Source organism: Morone saxatilis, unplaced genomic scaffold, assembly GCF_004916995.1.
Source record: "Morone saxatilis isolate NCDOM2014 unplaced genomic scaffold, NCSU_SB_2.0 Contig6, whole genome shotgun sequence".
In the NCBI taxonomy this organism is placed as follows: domain Eukaryota; kingdom Metazoa; phylum Chordata; class Actinopteri; family Moronidae; genus Morone; species Morone saxatilis.
Genome location: NW_023340206.1, coordinates 7,638,984 through 7,659,044, shown reverse-complemented (window position 1 = coordinate 7,659,044; position 20,061 = coordinate 7,638,984). Strand labels below are relative to the sequence as shown.

General features: G+C 43.4%; 2 protein-coding genes across 4 annotated transcripts in view; one reads left to right on the top strand and one right to left on the bottom strand.

Moving 5' to 3' along the window:
• The window catches only part of ical1 (islet cell autoantigen 1-like), an 11,247-nt gene extending 5,825 nt beyond the window's left edge, over positions 1-5,422 (top strand). The window contains exons 10-15 of one of the 3 annotated variants that reach the window (XM_035677906.1): positions 37-86; positions 765-809; positions 951-1,184; positions 2,233-2,517; positions 2,629-2,724; positions 2,826-5,422. In XM_035677906.1, coding sequence (XP_035533799.1) covers positions 37-86; positions 765-809; positions 951-1,184; positions 2,233-2,517; positions 2,629-2,724; positions 2,826-2,941 — 826 coding nt within the window. In that variant the 3' untranslated portion in view covers positions 2,942-5,422. The remainder of the gene's footprint in view (positions 1-36; positions 87-764; positions 810-950; positions 1,185-2,232; positions 2,518-2,628; positions 2,725-2,825) is intronic. The other 2 variants (XM_035677903.1, XM_035677907.1) reach the window with 2 other exon arrangements.
• Positions 5,423-7,650: 2,228 nt separating this feature from the next.
• The window catches only part of fam117ba (family with sequence similarity 117 member Ba), a gene marked incomplete in the record, with an annotated part of 14,013 nt that continues 1,602 nt past the window's right edge, over positions 7,651-20,061 (bottom strand). The window contains 6 exon segments of the mRNA XM_035677902.1: positions 7,651-7,920; positions 8,203-8,323; positions 8,425-8,632; positions 8,821-8,964; positions 11,618-11,728; positions 11,884-11,967. Of these exon segments, the coding sequence (XP_035533795.1) occupies positions 7,695-7,920; positions 8,203-8,323; positions 8,425-8,632; positions 8,821-8,964; positions 11,618-11,728; positions 11,884-11,967 (894 nt within the window).

Below are 20,061 nucleotides of genomic sequence, written 5' to 3'. Positions count from 1 at the left end.
TCCCCCCTCCTCCCTCCCTCCTTCCTTCATCCTCAGTCTGGTGTCCTTGGATGACGACAAGCCATCAGGAAGTGCCTCCAACGCAGGTAAGTGCTGCCCCCTGTAGGCTGACACACAGAGTTACAGTTTTTTTGTCTCAGTTACTGTGGCACAACCTTAGAACCTTAAAACATGAAAGGATCAGACATGCCGAAGGATCTTTGTGTATTGTAAGAGCAAATCAGGATCCATTGCTTATTATCTGTGATCATACAATGTAAAGTGTCAGTTTAGTAATTTCACCTCTGTGAAGCTGGAATCTAGAGCTCAAATAATAAATAATAAATTGCAATTAGCACCTATTTTTGGTATGGATTAGTTCCGAACATTCTCTAGTTCCAGCTTCTTATTTGTGAAGATTTGTTTTTGTCTTATGTCAGTGATTCTTACATGACCTCCTTCTGTGGGTTAATCAGACAAAATAAGCAATTTCCAACATAAGAAATAAAATAAAAAGTCATCAAAACACAGGTAGAAATAGTTTTCCTCAAATTGAAACTTCAGTCTGCAATTATTGCTCTAAAATACTAGAATACATATAATGTAGATATCAAACTCCACCAGCAGCATAATTCAAAAGAGAATCTAGTACAATAATGTGCTATCAAACAGTCTCGCAAAAATCTCCTTGAGAAGCAATGAGCTGCTTTTTAACAGCACTCCTGTTATTTTAGTTTTTTAATGTCAAGTTGTCAAATGAAAAAACCATGTGTGTCCCCCTCCAGACCCCGCCCACAGCAGTGACAGGCAGAGCCAACCCAGTGACAGTGGTAAGTTTCCTGCGTGTGACTGTATTCTCGGGCATTTTCTGTAGCCAGCACTAGTGCAAACAGTACAGATGTGTACATTGGGATTGCTGCAGCTGACTGTGGACCGGATGCCTGTCGGCTTTATGATCCTTTTAATCCCAGCGCACCAAAAACCAACTAAACCTACTCCAGCCCTGCAAGACCTCAGAGGACTGTCAGTGGGCTCTGATGACGACTTGATGCTCATGGCCTGTAATCTGCCGCAGTCGGCGCTCGCAGCCCCAGAAAACTTCCCTCTCCAGCCCCAGCTCCTGCCTCCTCTTCAGAGTGAAGACCCCAGTGAGGCGTGGGGCTTTAGAAGCCTCCAGTCCAGCCTCTCGCAGCTGCCTGCCACCGGTAAACCGGCTTGCTGTCTGCTCTTTCCTCTACCTGTGAATTCTTGCTGCTTCTCCGCTTTCCCACCTGACTTTGCTTCGTTGTGAACAAATTCACCTCTCTTGGGATTTCCACTCTGCTTCCTTCTGCACTCTGGATCTGGATTCAGCCTGCCTGCCGCCTGCCAGGGGCTTTGCTTCCTTCACCTGTGTCATCTTCTTCGCTTTCCGAGACTCACTTCTTTGATTTTCTGGGCTGTATTTACAGTGAAGTTAGCTCAGCATACAGACGGGAAACAGCTATCCTAGCTCTATGCAACATCCTTATTTCTAACCAAGGGAAAACCATGAATTCTGTGTTTGAGCAGCTTGAATGACGGCTCTGATGTGAGACGATCAGCAGACTCACACAGAGAAAAGGAAGCTCTGCAAACAAGTACTTGACGATAAAGCCAGGCGTCAGAGCAAATGTTTGACAAAGGGGGAATCCCACAGCTTTTAACAACATCCAACAGAGCCCACCTGGGCTTTGTCATGCAAGTATACATGGGAAATGTAGTTCCATGGTCCGAATATCACAAGAGGATTCCCTGCTGGCAAACGTTTACCCTGATGAAGACCTAGAGCAGGGATTCAAACACATTAGATTTAATAATTATTTCTCATCATCAGGCTCCCTCACTGTGTTGATAGTGGCTGTCTTATTTAGGTTTGCCGGTCCAAAGTCAGCCCATCTTGTATTTCACGCGTCATTCTGAATGAATCTTGCCAACCTGAATCTCGATAGAGCGCTCTTGTTTATTTAGTTTTCCTCAAATAAAATTCCCAGCCCTCTTTCATAAGCAGGAGGAGCACAGGTGGCTCAGCTCCTGCAGTTACCTGAAAGAAAGCTCGGTTTCAGCATTAAAGGTCTTTCCTCTTGACAGCTACCTCCTTTACTTGTTCTTTACTGAGGTCCCTCCTCTGTTAACAACCTGTCTCTGCTCAGATCCTCATCTGGCCTTTTCAGAAGCAACATCTGGTCTAACACATCGCCCCTCTTGTCTGTCCTCCCTTCCCTCTCCTCTCAGGTGGCCCCCCCCACTGTGCCGGTACAGGGCTGAGACCAGAGGAGGAAGACGCCGAAAGGGGCGACATGGCTTTCCTCAAAGACCTCCTGAGCCTGGGCCCGGGGGCCAGCGACGAGTTCAGCAGAGAGTGGCAGGATGCTTTTGGGATGTTTGACCCTCCCAGCGTCCCTCCGTCGAGCACGGGAGCGGCGAGTAGCGGGCCGGCAGCGCGTCCGCCCTCGAACCCCCCCAGCCCCACAGGCTTCCTGCCCTCCCATCTGCTGGATCACAGCCTGAGCTCTACAGGTCAGCCACAGCGCACTCCGCTGGAGGGATGCGCTCACTGCAGCACACCGACCAATCACTGTTGGTGACACAGAAGACTAACTTTTAGAATCCCTCTGCTCTGTCTTTCAGGCTGGGCAACCCCGCCTATGTTCCAAGCTCCGCCCCTGCAGCCGCCTCCTGAGCAGAACCAATCAGCTCAACCGGCTCCAAGTCCAGCAGCTAAAGGTAAACTCTCCTCAGTCTGCGTTCTTGTCTGTGAAAAAGCAAAACTAAACCTAAACCTTCCTCTAACAACGTGTGTGTGTGTGTGTGTGGTGTGTGTGTAGCCGCTCCAGGTGGATCCAAAGACATGTCTGCTTGGTTCAACCTGTTCGCAGACCTGGACCCCCTCTCCAACCCCGATGCCATCGGACGCTCCGCGGACGAGCTGCTCAACGCCTAAAGTTCTGTTTGTGTGTGTGTGTGTGTGTGTGTGCGCGTGTGTGTGTGCAGCAGTGTGTGATTTCTCTCCAAGGATCTGGATATCAGCAAGTTTCCATGACAACAACCAAGTAAAAAAGAACACATTAACATTGACAAACGCTCTTACAGGCTTTGACACACACACACACACACACACACACGCGCCTGCATTTCTGTCAGCAGGGGAGACGTGTACATATCCACACACACACACACACTTGTATTTGTGTTACACTGGAAGTTATTTGACACAGCGAAAGGAAAACACGGTCAGTCGATTGTGAAACGCTCTCCTCAGCAGCTCACAGCTGCTCTGTGAACGACTGTTAACACCACACATGAAGCCACTGACTCACATGCACACAGCTGACCTCATGTGGCTTGTGTTACCTTCTGCTGTCAGTCATTGCAGCTTCTGTCAAGCGGAGAGAATGTTTGTGTTACAGGTTTATTTTGGACGCTGTCGTGTTTTTGTTTTATTCATGTTTGCGTTGTTTGGGTGTGTGTCAGTTTGCAAGGGACCCGGGATGTAAGAGAATATCTATTTACTGCTTAGTGTTGTCTCCACATGGTAGCACACGATTGTCACATATGAATGGAGAGCATATATATAGGACATATGAGTGTGTGTGAGATAAGATGGGACCATGAGCCTGTCACTGAACCTGTATTTGCACACAGAAACAGCAGCAGTTGAAGCTCAAGCCGCACCCAGGGGTCTGTATCCTGAAGCAAGAGTAGCGGGTTATCCGGCGGTCTTTGGACTTGACTCTTTGGTATCGCCATGCTCAGAGGACAGCTTCATTAGTAACCAATCCAGCCCAAAATAAGAGTCTACAGTCATGCTAGCAGGTCTATAAGAGAGCTCAATGCTAACATGCAGATGTTGAGTAAGTGTAGTGCTAACATCTGCTATTTAGCACCAAATATAAAATGTTTTATCAGACATTTCTTCTGTACTTTTCTTACCTTACTTTACTTTAACTGCTTATATTTTTCACAACATTTTGTTCACCGTGCGACAAAAAAACCACTAAAAGTTCACTATGCAAAGTAAAATGAGTCAACTGAGCCAGTTCTCCAGGATCAGTAGCGTTCGGCCCGGCGAAGGCAGGAAACCCGAGGATGAACTCGCTTTGTGATACAGACCCCTGCGCAAACTCCGGATCTTGAAGACTCCACCGGTTAAAAAGATAAATAATGAGACACTTTATCGATCACTGTAAGGAAATAGTCTGTTAGGGGGTTCAGCCTAACGGTCTAAAAGGTAACACTAAACTGTGAGCCGTCCGGTGGTGTCATTATGACGGCCTGAAGCGGACTCAGATTACAGGCAAAGTGTCCAAACTCTCTGTGACACCGACAGCCTCTTCACGTTCATCCTCTCACCTTCAGCCCGGATTGCCGAACGGGTAAATCATCTCCAGTCCCGTCTGTCGTTTCACAATCACGAGTCCAAGGCCAAGAAAAATGTGTGAAGGATGAAGCATTTATTTTGTAGGAAGTTTAAAGTAGGACACAGGAATAAGATTATTTGGGGTGGGTGGGTTATTTAAGTCCGATAAAGTAACGGCACCTAAGATGCATTGAAATGTATTTATTTTCTGATTATAATCACCATTTGCTAAATCAGATGGTTTTGTTGTGCTGTACACTGAAGATAACGCTATAAAATAACACTAAAATACTGTGTATTTCTAGCTCTGTGTGTTGTGTATTTTGAGAATTCGCAGATGGATTGTGGAAATATAAGATTGTTTTATGGGAAAATAACACTGGAAAACTGTTACCATGTCATAAAATGGATTTCTAACTTCCCTAATGTGGGGAATTTCCTGATTTTCCTGATTTGTTTTTGGAGGGAAGACTCTTTAGACATTTTTGAATGTGAACAAACGGGGTGTTAAAGTGAAGAGTTGGTTTCTAAAATGTATTTTATGACAATTTATGTGAGTGGTTGAGAGAATATGGCGTCCACATGCACCAACTGGAAGCAAATCCCTCATGAACTTCAGAGTGCATCATGGGGGAAAAAATATTTTTTTGCGAGTCTCAGAAAACTTTTATACAAGCTGCACGTTAGCGTCATTTAATTCTTTTTCTCTTGTTTTAATGTGACATTATGAGGAAAAAAACAGGAAGAAACTCTACTGATGCTGCTATCCAAGTGCAGCGATCACAAGGGAAGTGTTTCTGTCACATCATGCATTATACTTTTTACTCTTGATTTACACACGTAACAAAAAGAATGTATTTCTCATGTCAATCACAAATGCTTTATTTAATTCAACTATGCCTTTTTATTTCACTCGAGGGGTTTAACAGATGAAAACTTGGCAGTTCTGTTTCCAATAAACTGGACAAGCAAACAAAGAATCATTGTGTAGATTATTTCTTGCATTGAGCCTCATTCCAAAATGCTGTTTATCCACTTTGAAAAGAAAAAGAAAAAAGGAATATCTGAAATAAATCTGTATTATCCCATGTATGAATCTTCCAAACTACTTTTGTTGTTGTTTGTAAACAGACGTCTAAAAACGACAGTGTCGCCGTAGGTGTGATTGTTTTTCAGCAAGTGGATATCTCATTTTGGAACAGAACTCCTCGAAAATGTCACTTTTAGAAACGTTACTCATGCCAAATCAGGTCACCGGACAAAATGACATCCACACTTCTCTCTACTTCTACTCTGCTACAGGTTATAACATCATTCAGGATCTCCATTGAGTGAGGCTACATAGATAGCAGCTGTTGGTTTGCTCTCTTGATAGTAGACTTGTTAGTGTGCGCTGAGAAGTTAGTATATCTTTTTTTTCTTGTATCCTATTCACTACAACCTGAGATGGACGATGTAATCTATTCTCAATTAAAATTCTCTGCAGAGCCAATTACACTCCTGATAAATAAATACATTATTATTCACAATAATGAGACGTAGTAATTCACAGTACTCAGCGGAGAAAAAGCAGGAGGAGGAGGGTTATATGGTACAATTGTTGACTCATTCAGATACATGTCTTTGTCAGCCGATAATACAAACACAGTGTGCCTCTATATTTACATATCCAGTACATTCCTATCCCACCGTAGCAGGCACAGTCAAGTAGTAATGACATATACAGGAAGATGGGCTGGGGCATGGAGAGGCTGTCCACCATTAAACTACACAGAGCTCAGACAATGTGCATGTTAACCATGTGGGGTGAGACGTGCGTGTTAAATATGTTTCATTTTAGCCACAAGTCAAAAGATTTCTAGTGGGGCTGCACAATTAATCGAAATCTCCAAATAGTAGAAGCTGCAAATAAATATTCTGTGTTTTTTCTGCTTTTTTTAAAACTTGAAACGGAGAATTTGAGCCATCATTTGACACTGCAACCAAAAAAATAATGGAATTCTTCTTCCTATCAGTGAGTATAGCTGAGTTCACACTTAATCTCCCATTAAAATCAATGCAGAAGAGTGAGTAGTGCAGCTTTAAGGTTAAAGTGAAATTCTTCTTATTTGAATCTAAAAGTTTAAGGTTTGCCACTCTGGGCTGATCTGATCCGACCCTCGTGGTCCGCAGTGTGGTGTTGGGGTTTCACCGAGCCTCTCCGTGCTCAGAGCCCTGCAATTTCACAACGACACTGAGCAAGACAAAAGGAAATCAGCGTTACGGCGAAGGTGACGGAAAGAAAAGGGAGAAAGGAACTGGGGAAAAAGGAGGAACGGAAGAGGGGGGGGTTGTGATGGTGGCGGAGTAAAAAGGGGACGTTTTGAGCAAAGGCTGGCGCTTTGGGAAGGAGGGCAAGCAGACACAGGTTGAACACGCTGCACACATCATAGCCCTGGCCTGTGTTTCCCATAGATACACCACGGCCAGGCAGGGGACCAGTTCACTGCTACCAGTTAGTGTAACAAAGGCATCGCTTGTACCATTTTACAGTTAAATGGCTGATAAAAGTACAAAACAGATGTCTGGATTTAGCTCACAGGTGGTTGAAATACATCGCTTGTGTATTTCCTGCTAGTCCCCGCCCTTTCTGTATGCATCTACGGCCACCGTAGTGCCGACGTCATGTGCGTCGTGCTAAAGGACGAACCATGATCGGAGCACTACGCTGGTTGAGCGAAACTGAGCGGTCTAAAATATCAGGCACATTTTTAACTTCTCCTTGTCACGACCGTTCAAGTTTTGCTAGATATATCTGGCAGCACCAAAATTAGCCTCCGTGGTTCAAACTCTAGGTCGCCAAGGAAACAGCGCCCTTTTTTTTTTTTTTTTTTTTTTTGTTTTCGTAATGGAAAGGCATTATTCATATCAAGAGAGAATAACTACAGATAGAAAAAAGAGATATGTCCGTGGAAAGGCGCCATGGTATAATACGATGAAATAAAAGAGTCTGTCCTTTTTCGCCCTTTTCCTCCCAAAAAACAGGAACGTAACCAGCACTAAAGGTAGAAGAAAGCGATGAAATGTTAGCTGCAAACACCCGCACCGGGCTGCAGGACTCTCACGTTGTAGTCGTCTGAGGAGGAGAGGCAGTGGGAAGCGCTTTTTCAACAAGATAGAAGGACATCAGAGAGAGCTTAGCTGGCATGCTGAAGGCATTTTTTTTTTGGGAGCAGAAGGGTTGTTTCCTAGTTTCCAATGTTTTTCGGATTTTGTTGTGTGTGTGTGTGTGGAGGAGGGAGGGGGTTCTTTTTTTGGGGGGGCGGGGGTGGGGGGACTTAAAAGCCGTCGAGGGCCATCAGAAGCTCTCGGGCTCCTCCAGGAGGCAGGGCTGGGTGGACAGAGGCACGAGGGACGGGGACAGGCTCCGGAGGCCCACCCCGGGGCGAAAGCTGAGGTCCGGGGCGGGGAGTAAGGGCTTGAGGATGCTGACGAGGCAGAAGGCGGAGCCGCTGTTGGGGATGAAGTTGACCTTGTTGCGGTCGGGACACAGGAAGGGGGGGATCTCCTGCAGAGGTTTGGGCCTGGAAGCACACACGCAGCGACACAGTTAGCCTTCACAAATACTTACATCACCTTTACAAGAAAACATGCACTCAGGGTGTGTTTACAGTGTTCAGAGCCCCATTATGGCACAACGTAGCTCGGGGACTACTTTCAGCGGCGGATGAATCCAGAATTTTGGTGCTCTGGTGAGTACTTCTGCAGCAGCAGGACAGCGTATGTGTGTGAAAGGTCTAGCTTTGTGAAATCAAACTGTAAACTTCCATGTTCTTTGGCCACATTTGAGGTTTTTTCCTACTCACATGGACTCCTCGAACACTTTGACCTTCTCGCAGCCCTCTGGAGGTTCTCTCTTGAACATGTAGCTGTTGTTGGGTCTGGGAGAGGCGGCGTATTTAGGCAGCGGGGAGCAGGGGCCCAGCTCTGAGGACAGGCAGAGAGAGGAGACTGGAGGTCAAAGGTCAGGGGTCAGGCAACAGATCGTGCTCAGAGAGACTCTGGCCCGCGTGCGCAATGTGTGTCACCTTTGTCCTCGTAGGGGCTGCCTCCACCCATGTCGTTGAGGACGGTGAGGTAGGAGGGCGAGATGGAGTCGGGACGGCTACTGCAGTTGCTATGGCTACCGCTCAGGCCACCCCCTGAGGGAGTCTGCGTGTCGATGCTGCGCGTGCTGCTGCTGCGGCGCGGGGGGACGGGTGGGGGTGCGCGGTGCCCATCTGGGACGTCCTGCGGCTGGTGTACAAACACAAACGCACAAATGAGGTCACAACAACAACAACGTCGCACCGGGAGCTTTAATCCCGGGGCCGGTGGCGGCGAGCGAATCCTTAAAAAACCTCGGATGTTAATTACGTCAGGGAAGGACAAAACACATTTCTAGTGACGCCCTAAACCCCGATCTGTTTTTCAGTGGAACTCACAACGATGGTCTCGTCCTTTTCGGGGGTGTCCTGGATGGTGATGCGTTCGATCTCCTGGTTGAGGCCCTCCACGCTGTTGCGGAAGCGAGGCGCCGATGACTTGGATATAGGGATGGGTATCAGAATGGTTTTGGGCATAGGCGACTGCAAGACACAAACACACAAACACACACACACAGCTGTGGTTGATACACAGAGTCTGCAGCTGTTTACAGATGTTGCAGTGACTTTCATTTTGCTGCAGTGAGCAGGGGAATATAAATATATGCTTCATATTTCTGGCCTTATTGCTCAGCACACACAGAAAATGACAGCTGCACTTGTAATACCAACATCAGCGTCCATAAATCCTAAGTGTTGTCTCAGAAACTGGAGAATTAAACACAAACAGACGGTGTCAGGACAACCCTGTGTCTCACACATCCACTGTAAATTATTTGTTCTCACTGATTAAATACACATTGTTTTTAAAAACCATGTAAATATCTCTGGTTCGCACATCTGCACATGCTTTGCACACTCACATAACCCTCACAATGAAGAAAAAGCCTCTTTAATAACAAACAAATGCCTCTTCAACAGAGCAGAAAGAACTATCGCATTTTATTATAAAAGCAATACTGGATGGAGCAAAGGAAGAGACAACTTTATCTCTGCTCAAACCTCTGCCCCCTACTGTACATCAACGGTAAGACTGGTTCTTGAGTGTATTTAATGGAAACAATTGCAGTGAAGCTCCATGTGAAGACAGATATGTGTATAAACCAATGGTCCCCAGTACTTTGGATTGACTGAGTGGTTCATTTGTTTCTTTCAAAGTATTTTTGTTTATTTTAGGGTTTTTGGAGACTCCTCTTTGTAGAGATACATGATGTCTATTAATGCTACTATTTGTGTGTTAGCGTGTTGTTGTGGATTTACTGTTTTTTCCTCCTTGTAATAGTGTTTTTAATTATTTTCCCTACTCTTAAACTGTTTTTTCCTCCTATCCACTTTGCTGCTGTAACATTGGAATTTCCCCATTGTGGGACAAATAAAGGAATATCTATCGATCTATGTCATGATTGCTGACTATTTTTTGTTGTTTGCCAAACTGTTAGTAGTGATTTTTCTTCTCACTGTTTTCCTTACAGGACAAAGCAGTTGTGTGTATTTCAAATGGGCATGACTATAAATAAAAGACTTGTTTTAAACAAAAAATGCCTCAAAAAAGGGAAGGGAAAAAAGGGAGTTTTAATGAAAACCCATAAACAAAAGAAAACCTGCAGGCAGGTAATTGTTAGGCAAATGGCACTAAAACCTGATGCAGGTAACCTAGTGGAAAGGGGTTCTCTCATATTCTTTCAAACTAGGCTTCAGTTTCAGAACTCACAAGAAAGAAATCTCAGAAGGGCCTAAAGATCAGGGTTTGTGGCTGAGTAATCTTGTTAAAGTGACGTCTGCACTGAGTCGAGGAAGGGAATCAAGCGGCCCTGCGTGTGCGCTTCCCCACCTCTCTTATGCCCTACGAAAGGGCGTCGTCACACCCTGACCGGCCGAGAGGGGAATGCACCAAGCTGCTCTCAATCACTGATCAGGAGTCAGTCCCCACAGCCTGCAACAGGTTGTCTGAATAACCCTCCAATCAATGGAGTGGCAGTTTGACATTCACCTGAATTAAAAGTTAAAAGTTAAATTACAGGAAGAACTAAAAAATGAGGGACTGATACAAAGTAACCTGCTAGATAATTCCTATTGATTTCAGTATCTTTTGCAGTCTGCACTAAGTACAAGCAGCTTAATACATTTTTTAATTAAGGAAGGTCTAAAATCATCATGGAATAATTTACCACGAGAGTTAAACTTCAGCCCCATTTCTTGAGCCTGTATTTGTTTAAACGGTGTCTATTTGTCAAAAAGCAATGGAGAATTAGCTATCAGCAGTTCCTGTTTGTAACGCACTCATGGATGTACAGACAACTGTCGCTGGATCACTTTGATACTGAAGAAAACTTAAAAACCTGATCACTCTCAGTCAAGTTCTGCAGTTAACAAGGAGAATCTTTCGTCTGTGATTTCTTCAGTGAATCAAAAAAACATGTGCATCGTGTTTGCGTGTTCAGACGTGACTGAGTTATGACTCACGAGAGTTTTAACTGAAATTGCGCAATTCACCTCACGCAGTAACTCTGCGCCTCCTCTCAGCTGGAAAACCTCATTGTTCCTCTAAGAAATGAAGTTACTGCAGCATTGTAGACAGACAGAAATACTGTTTAGTATGTTTAGGTAAGAATACTTTACCTTCTACTTTTGCTTGGCTCTCCTCTATTAAAGAATAAAGGAGAAGGAAACTCTCTATCTTTATGTTGCTTTGGGTATTTAACTGTGTTCCTGCTAGCTGGTGGCTCTTTGTGTCGGTGAATGAGCTTGTCAAAGGTATTGCGTGATAAGTCAATCCCAGAAGAGGCCCAGAAAGCAGGACAGCTGCACTCCAGCAGACTCCACAGGGAGCATACGACGGGCTCTGCCGCCGTCACCGACACGGAGCAGCATGTGTGTGTCCGCAGTATCAGAGGAACCCAATTTAACTGACTTTTCATATACCAGAGGTCGTGAAAAAACACCCGCGTCACATTTCAAATTAACAAGAGACACACACACACCAGAGCCAAACAGGGACAGGAGGAAAAGTGGGACGTCCTCAAAACTCTCCAGATCGGGGAGCCAACCTAGTTCCTCTCAGAGACGGAGCCACTTGGCAGACCCACAAACACACACACACACACACTCCCTCAAGCACTTTGTCTCTATTGATCACCTGCGACTGGATGATGGTATGGCTGCCATTGAACGGGGACTTGCGGTCTTTATCCCTCCGATGGCGGCTGCTGCGTTTGCTGCGCTGAAGCTGCTGACGCAATTTGGCAATCTGGAGAGTTTCACAGACAGACAGACACTGTAATACAGACATATATGTAGGTGAAAACTGCCGCACAGGGCTCAGAAACAGAGTTTATTTACAACACAAAAGGGCATTTTTTTTGCAAGTGGCTGTTTATTTGGAAAATCAGGAAAGAGACTGACCTCCTTGAGCTGGTCGGTGCTCCCACAGGAGGCCGAGCGTTTGTGAGAGCCCCTCCTCCTCTCATCTGCCCAGGCCCTGGGGGTCTGATACACACACATACACACACATTGGTTAGAGCTATCAAACATAGAAACACAAAACAACCAAATTAGGAGACACATGATTGGAAAAAAACGTCACAAGAAAACCCGACTGGATGAAATAATCCATAAATAATAGAAATAGTCCATAGTCACAGTCAATCTCTAATGTGTTTCCGTCATTAAACGTGCCGTTGTTTGTGTTATTGGGTTTAAAGTGACAAAAACAAACTGCATGAACTGTAGGGACTCTCCTTTAACTAAAATAATCTGCTCGTAACTCACGTCCTCTCCACACTTAAGAGGGTCAAAAGAAGACATTGCTTCATCTTAATGGGTCACAAGCCAAACATGTAGGGAGGAGGCTAAAACAAGCGTTAGAATTTCTATGAATCAATACGGTGTCATTCACAAGCACCACTAAAGGGCCCATATATAATAATACAGTTAAGAATGTTAAAGTGTAATATTATGGGTTTTATACAACAGCAACAATGTGTGTGAGTGTGTGTGTGTGTTATCTTGTTAGCGGTGTAAAAAGAGAACAGAAACAAACGTCCTCAGGCAAATTTGAAACATCATTCGACCACTCTGGTTGCCTGACCGCCTTAAATATTTTACGGCTAGTGTTTGACCTGAGTCGGATTCAAAGTCAGTGTGTGAGTGACAGTCAGAGGCAACGCAGCAGGAGATGATGCAACTGTCTGCAATCTCTCGGAACCTCTTTGTATTGATTTCCTGCTTCGCATACACACACACATACACCTCGCAAGCGTTCAGTATCGCTGGTCTGAAACAAGAACACACACACATATGTAAAGACCACTGCAGCCTACGTGGCTTTGCTTCAAGTGATTCATTCATTTGTACTATTTCTGGATCTTTCAAAGGCATGTGATACAGTGAATCATGACATTTAGTATCTTAATTGTGGACATAGACAGAGATGCAGCATTTGTGTGGTTAAAAAACTATATTTTTAACAGAGAACAAGTTGTTAGGATGCCGTGTTGCCATTCTCACAAAACACTATTACAATGTGGCATGCCTCAGGGCTCCTTTCTTGGGCCACTTTTATTCCTGAATTTACCGAATGTGTCCAACATAGTTTGTCTTATAAGGTTTTCAGATGATACAAAATACACATTTTCGCTCATTGATTTAAAAAGCTAACTCTGGTTTGTCCACTTATGCAGATTCCTTTCCCTTGGTTGAATTCACCAAATCCTACATAATTAAAATGCAAACATATTTTATTTATTTATTTGTTTTTTTGTTATGTCAGAACATATTTTCAGCAGTCTAAATTTGTAAATAAAGACATTGTATTTTGCCTTCTCTCTGCATATACATTTTCATTATTTGTATATAACTTGTGTGATTTTTAACCTGTGCATAATATAACACAAACCCGTGCACCACCCACCATTACACACACACACACATCACATGCATTTAAACCCCCCCCAACACGCCCACCCTTCACCCCCTAACCTGTGTCGCTGTTTCTCCGTACATAGTATTAGCTGGGATACTGTTGGTGCTGGCTTGTCGTCCTGAGGCGAGGACCCGTGGTCCGAAGAAGTGGAGAGCCAGCGAGACGCAGCCCTGAGTGAGCGAGCCCAGACTGGACGCAAGAAATGGACGACGCACCCGCCCCGCACGCGGACGCGCGAGACACTCGACCGGCGGACCGCGTCGAGACACCGGGACGAGGAGACGCTGCGAGGACCCGTGGAGCGGAGGAGAGACCACAGAGAGCAGGTGGGAGGTTAAAGGCAACTGAAAATGCAAGTCTTGGAGGAGGAAAAGAGGAAGAGAGAGGCCTCACCGTCTACGATCGAGGCGAGGTCCTGCCTGGAGATGTAAACACACACATACTTCAGTCAAACACATTCAAACAACATCACACAGCACAGCACCACAGCTGGCCTGCTCAGGATTAGGACTGCTCACGGCTGTCGTTCCTCTGTCTTCGTAGGTTTGTCCTTGTTGTGTGGCGGTGTGTGTGTCTCCATGCACGCTTCTCTGGTGTTTCCCAGATGGATTTAATTCCCTCCCGTGCTGGGGCGCAGACGTGGATTATAGCTCCCCCCTGCGTTAGTTCTCACACACGCAGCCGCCGCCGGTTAAAGAGAGTGGGCAGTTAAACAGCTCTACAGCAGCGAGAGGTGAGGCCCTGGGGGGGAGCCCAAGGGGGGGGGAACGTGAGGCAAGGTGCTTGGCCTTCTGGCACCGGAAGACTGACCTGAATTTCAGGCTGCGCTGCGTGTTTTGATGAGTGCAGTGACACCCACACCGGCGGCTTCGCAGGGGTGATCCGCCCCTCACTCAGCGGTGGAGTTTCGGGGATTTTTTCAATTTCTCATGATTCCGTTTTTTTTGCGAATCACAACAAGACCATTTATCGTTATGTCCACTAGGAGGAGGGGAAATTTACCAAATTGTTTTTCTATAATGGATTCTAGGAAGGCAAATGAACTGTTGGTGTGAGCAAAGCAACCGATTTTTTAATAAAAAGTGTTTTTTTGCTCAATTTTGTTAATGATTTATACTTAAACATAAGTGCAACCCAGTAAACAACGAGAGCTCTATTATGTCAGCTCGACCTCAACCATCTCCACGTCCCAACTATTGATCGAACACCCCTCTTAGCATGTGAATATTTAAATCGATGTGCTTTATTTGTGTATTGATATCAACTTTTTAGTTTTGTGTCGGAGAGACGTATTATCTTGGGAACCTATTGCGGCTTTCAGAATGTAACACCCAGTGTCGACTTGTATTTGAATTTCCACGACGCTTTTTTGGTTTGGGGAGTGAAGGTGCCTTCCAACTGACCGGACGGGAAGGAAGGAAATTTTCAAATGATCCAAGCAACGAATACACTGTAAGGACTCCTCCTCGACATCATACCAGGTATCAATGATTTAATCCTGTTGTACTCCAGGTATCCAAATCCAATCTCCACCCCTCATTTCTCAGCAACGTGTGCGTGGGCCTTAAACTTGTGTGTATTTTTAATATTGATACTCTTAACCTCATATCGATTGCTAGTATTTATGAAGCATCTTCACACATAACAAAAAGCATCTCCGTTTGTTGATGGATGGTGGGCACGAGCCACCTTTGCAGGATTAAAGGAAGCGTTTCTTTTTGTATCAGCGATGGCGCTCCCGGAGGAATGATAAGTCTGTCCGATCCATTACAACAAACAGTACTGTACACGCAGGCATTCATATGTACTATGATACACAGCACCGACTGCCACTGCTGCCTCTCCTTGGATGCCTTAAGGTGTGGGGCGAGGGGGCATTGAAGCCAGCGCACAACGCTGTCTTGCGTTATGTGGAACGTATGCTGAGCTGAATCGTTCACACAGCACCTCCGGATGGATGTTATGTCTTGTGTGTGTGTGGTGTTGTGTATGATGTTGTATACGTGGTTGAATCCACGGCCCACGTCCTCTTAGCAACACACCATGGCATCTCAGACTTTTTTTCCTGTAGGTTGTTTCGGTTCAGCCGACAGTGCTGTTACACAAGCTGCACACAATAAATGTACTGCGCCCTGACAGCGCAGTTGCAGCTGACACAACAGCTTCAAGTAAATAGTATTAGTAGTAATTAGTATATAAGTCACCGCTCCCTTTAGTATTAGTATAAGTTTAGTATTTTAGTATCATTTAGTATTAGTATATTATGTTAGTGATTAGTGATTGATTATTAAGTAATAAGTATTAGATACTAAAGTTAGTATTTAGTATCATTTAAGTATTTAGTTAATGATTAAGTAATTAGTATTAGGTATTAGTAATTAATTATTAGTACTAGACCTCAATACATTAGGTATTAAAAAGACATTTATAAGTACTGAGTCCACTATTTTCATCATCTAGTATTGTAAATATTCAGATAAATTAGTATCACCTTAACTAGTATTAGTAGCCACATATATATTAAGTAGTTAAGTATTAGTATATGTATTTTAGAATTACCTAAAGATATATAGTTACTAGTACACGTATTCAAGTGATTCATAGTTTAGTTATCATATGTATATAGTATTAGTAATTAGTAGCAGACACCCCCCCACCCCCCCCCCCCACCCCCCCCCCCTTTAGTATTAGTACTAAGTATCATATAGTATTTTAAAAACCCAATTGGGTAGCGTAAGTAGTTATTTGAGGTATCTAAAGTAATTATGAAAACATTAGTATTTAGTACAATTAAGTATTAATAGCATTAGTATTAGTATTATTAGTGTAAGTTAAAAAAAGGTTCGTACGCCTTCGCTCAGCCCCCTGCCCTTCTGTATTTTCTGTATCAGTGATCAAATCGATTGTTAATATTGATCACTGAAACCTTTCCAGGCACATGTGTGTTAACAGATGGTTATTTCTGGATGGAAGCTAACAAACTTGATTGCCACTTTAAGCCAGTCAAGATTAAGTCATTAACCACCAGAAAACTTTACTGATCAAGCACAAAGAACAAAGTGAGGCCTGAAAGTGAATAATAAACAGGGGATGTAAAATAATATTATTTTATTAATTATTATTATTAGTTTTATTATACTTCCAATAAATCAGAAAAAATAGTGACACCCACACACAGCACAAACCCTCCACGCTTCACACAAGGCCCAAGGGACTGATGTCCATCAACAAACTGCTATTTTGCTCCCAAAAAACCTAGTCCAAACACCCAAAGATTCGCTCGACCTGCACCTCACTCGCATGCCCCCCTCAACTTAACAAACCATTAGTGAAGGAGGAAAACAGGACATTTTTTCATCACTTTTGCTATAAAAAAAAACAAATAAATAAATGGTTTCAGGTCCAGTATTACCCCAACAGCCTAATGAAGGGAGCCAATTTATTCCAACCCAATAACACGGTTTCATTAACCAAAAACTAGAACAAGCTTAACACTTGTAACTTGAAATTTCAACGAAAGGTTGCACACACACTCAAATCCCCACGCACAGCAATTCAACAAAATATATAGTTTCAAATGTGTGATTACTGGGGAGACCACTCCCCCACAAATACCCCAACATCAGACATCAAAACACCCAAAACCAATCCACACAGGGCCCGTGCATGTGGACTTAAAGGCTAGTTTTGTGAGGACCAAAAAAAACACAATAAAAAACACCCTCACTGCAGAAAGACAGGGTTGCTGAGGAGTGCGCTGCATAGCAAAGGAGCAAGGAGTCATTCAGACAACCCCAAGCACCCCTGTTGAAACCACATCAGCCCGCCTGCGTCCGGAGGATGCTAAAGAGGAGGCGGGAGAGGTCGGGTCAGAGGACCCCACCCGCGTGGCCCTGGCTTATTCGAGCGAGAAACTCCTCTCCCGGACCCATCATATTACACGCAATGACATAGAAAATCCGTAATGCGATCCACCCCCCCCCACTTTTTTGATATAGCGATACAGAGGTGTCAAAATGGGCTTGCTCTACCCGCACCCTGCCACTCCTCAGTCCGCGTTGGATGATGTTAATTTTACTCTCTTTCCTCTCGCTACTCGCTCCTCGTGATGCGTTTTAAAAAGGACGGATGATTGTGGTCGAGAGATGAAACGACACACAACAAACGTTGTCCTTTGTGGATTGTGGCGCGTTGCGTAGTGCCGAAAAAAAGAGAATCAAAAATTAGAGGAACGGCAGAAAGAAAGACTGTTATAAGCTGCGTTAGCCATCGGTTACGACGAGATGAGACCCGCGGTTTAAAGCTGCCCATGAATACGCTCGACTCTAACCTTCTAATTCAAAGTAGAAATAATCCATTTGGAGGGAGTTTGAAGTTGGAGTCCATCAGTTTACTTTCTATTCTCCACCTTTCTCCCCAGTGCACCATGAAAATGCAGAAATATACACAACAAAATCTAGTGAAGGCGGTTCGTAATAATATTCCAGTTTGTGGTTGTTCTCTTAAATTGTTTTTATCTCTTTTTATTTTAGATAATGAATAGATAGAACTAGCACTGATTTATGATAGTTTAGATTTTTTATTTTAGAATAGATAGATATTATACCAAAATAGACCTAGAAAATAATAATGATAAAATAGATAGATAGAATAGATTTTTTTGCACAGTGCACACATTTTTGCAACAAACAAAACTTGGACCCAGGTATAGTACTCTCAGCACAGATTAATGGGAGCCGCTTTAATGATATCATTTAGTAAAAAACTCCGGTGACCCCTTTTTAGACCACGAGCGTTCTTATATTTTAATGGATTTTCTTTAACAAGTAGCATATATTGTGACATATGGTGTACTTACTGCTCTAGTATACCTGGCAATGACTTTTGTGACTCCTTAACACGGCGCCGATTTCGACTGCCCACTCTTTAATCATCTTATTTGCGGTCTGTGAAGGCTGCACACACTTATCAAAAGTAGTTATTATATCGAAAAAATCGCAAATTTAGCAAAAGTGCAATATGCAAAAGCTGTAATGTTATCTGATTAAAGGTTCGTAAATGATGTGTGACATGCAAACAGCAATTATTAATAATAATAGTGTCATTTCTGATTTTGACTCTTTAATGGATTCATTGATAGGGGTGGTATAAATATTTCTTTTTAAGATAGATCGATTGTTAATATTTGATGATTTTATACCATATTGTGCAGCTAATTAATTTCATTTTTTTACAATTATACCTTTGTATAACAATTCTCTCTCTGTATTAATGTCTTTTGTTTTAAATAATTTCTTTAAAAAAAACATAAAAAAAAAATACATATTTAAGTAACTTCTTATTTGACAAATTCAGTGTTATCCTATGACCTGGCACTTGGTCAGTTGTTCTATTAACACTTTACTTTACTTATAACAATTACTTTTCTTCACAGAAGTGAACATAAATGCTTTGAGGACTGTAGTTTGCTAGATGTTAATGTAATAAAGTATATAAACTATTCTCCTACACCCCCTTCAAAAATCCAAAGAAGCCTTATCATTGAAGTGCATTTAGGCGACCTTAGTGGCCATTCACTGGTGGGTAATGATTATGAATTAGTAAATATACTATTGAGAGGGGTTTTTGATCTTCTGTCTATGTTAAATGACCTCGATACACTGCCACCCCGCTGGAAACAAGTAACAAAAGACCCCCGTTTGACAGCAGAGTGCGTAGTGACGAAATATGATTAAGCGATAGTTCCTTAGGTAAGGGGTTCCTCTGGTATAATAGAAATGATGACAGTTCATAGTAAAAAATATTGTGCCTGTGGGCGTGGTGAGGGGCTGATTGTCTCGCACCTCCACACGTAATCTTGAACCAAATGCATAGGTGTTTATAATACTTTGCAGTTTACAGTCTATTGTGCTCCGTTCTAGAAAGAAATACTGAAGATAAACATACTAATAATAAGTAATTATTCGATATTATTTGTCGGGTGAATAACTTCTTTGTCTATTTCTTTAGCACCATCACTATTGCCCTGGAGTGATGCCTGCCTGCTGTCCAACCTGACACTTTCTCCGATCTCAAGCAGGACCAGACTAAATCCATATTTTACAAAGTAAAGAACACACTGTCACTCTCCTCAACTCCTATCTATAAAAAGAAGTAATGTTCTTGATATAAACCACTTTGCCAACACTCTCAACACTGTATTATATCACAGCAGACACAATATCGAACCAATACAGGTTGCGCATAAAAAAAAACATCACCCAACTTCCAAAAAAAACATAAGAACACACCAGTTTTACTGAATGAAAACCGTCTCAAAAACACGTGACTTTTATATTGAAAATGAGTAATGTCTGTCTGGGTTATCACGTAAAATTCTCTCCGCTCTCTCGACAACTGCCTGTGACGTAACGTACCAACGCCGCGAATCTCTAGATGACTGAATGCTGCAGAAATATGCAGAGCTAGTGCGGTAAATCGGAGACATGCACAGGCACCGGACATTGCCACATGGTAAGAAAAAAGGAAGAAGTGAAAAGAAGGGGAGAAAGGAAAAAGAGGGCGTACAACTAAAAATGCGAGGAAAAGCAGAGGAAAAAGAGTCCTCGCTCGTGTGTCGACAAGTGTAGAAAAACCATCACATAAAACAGACAATCCGT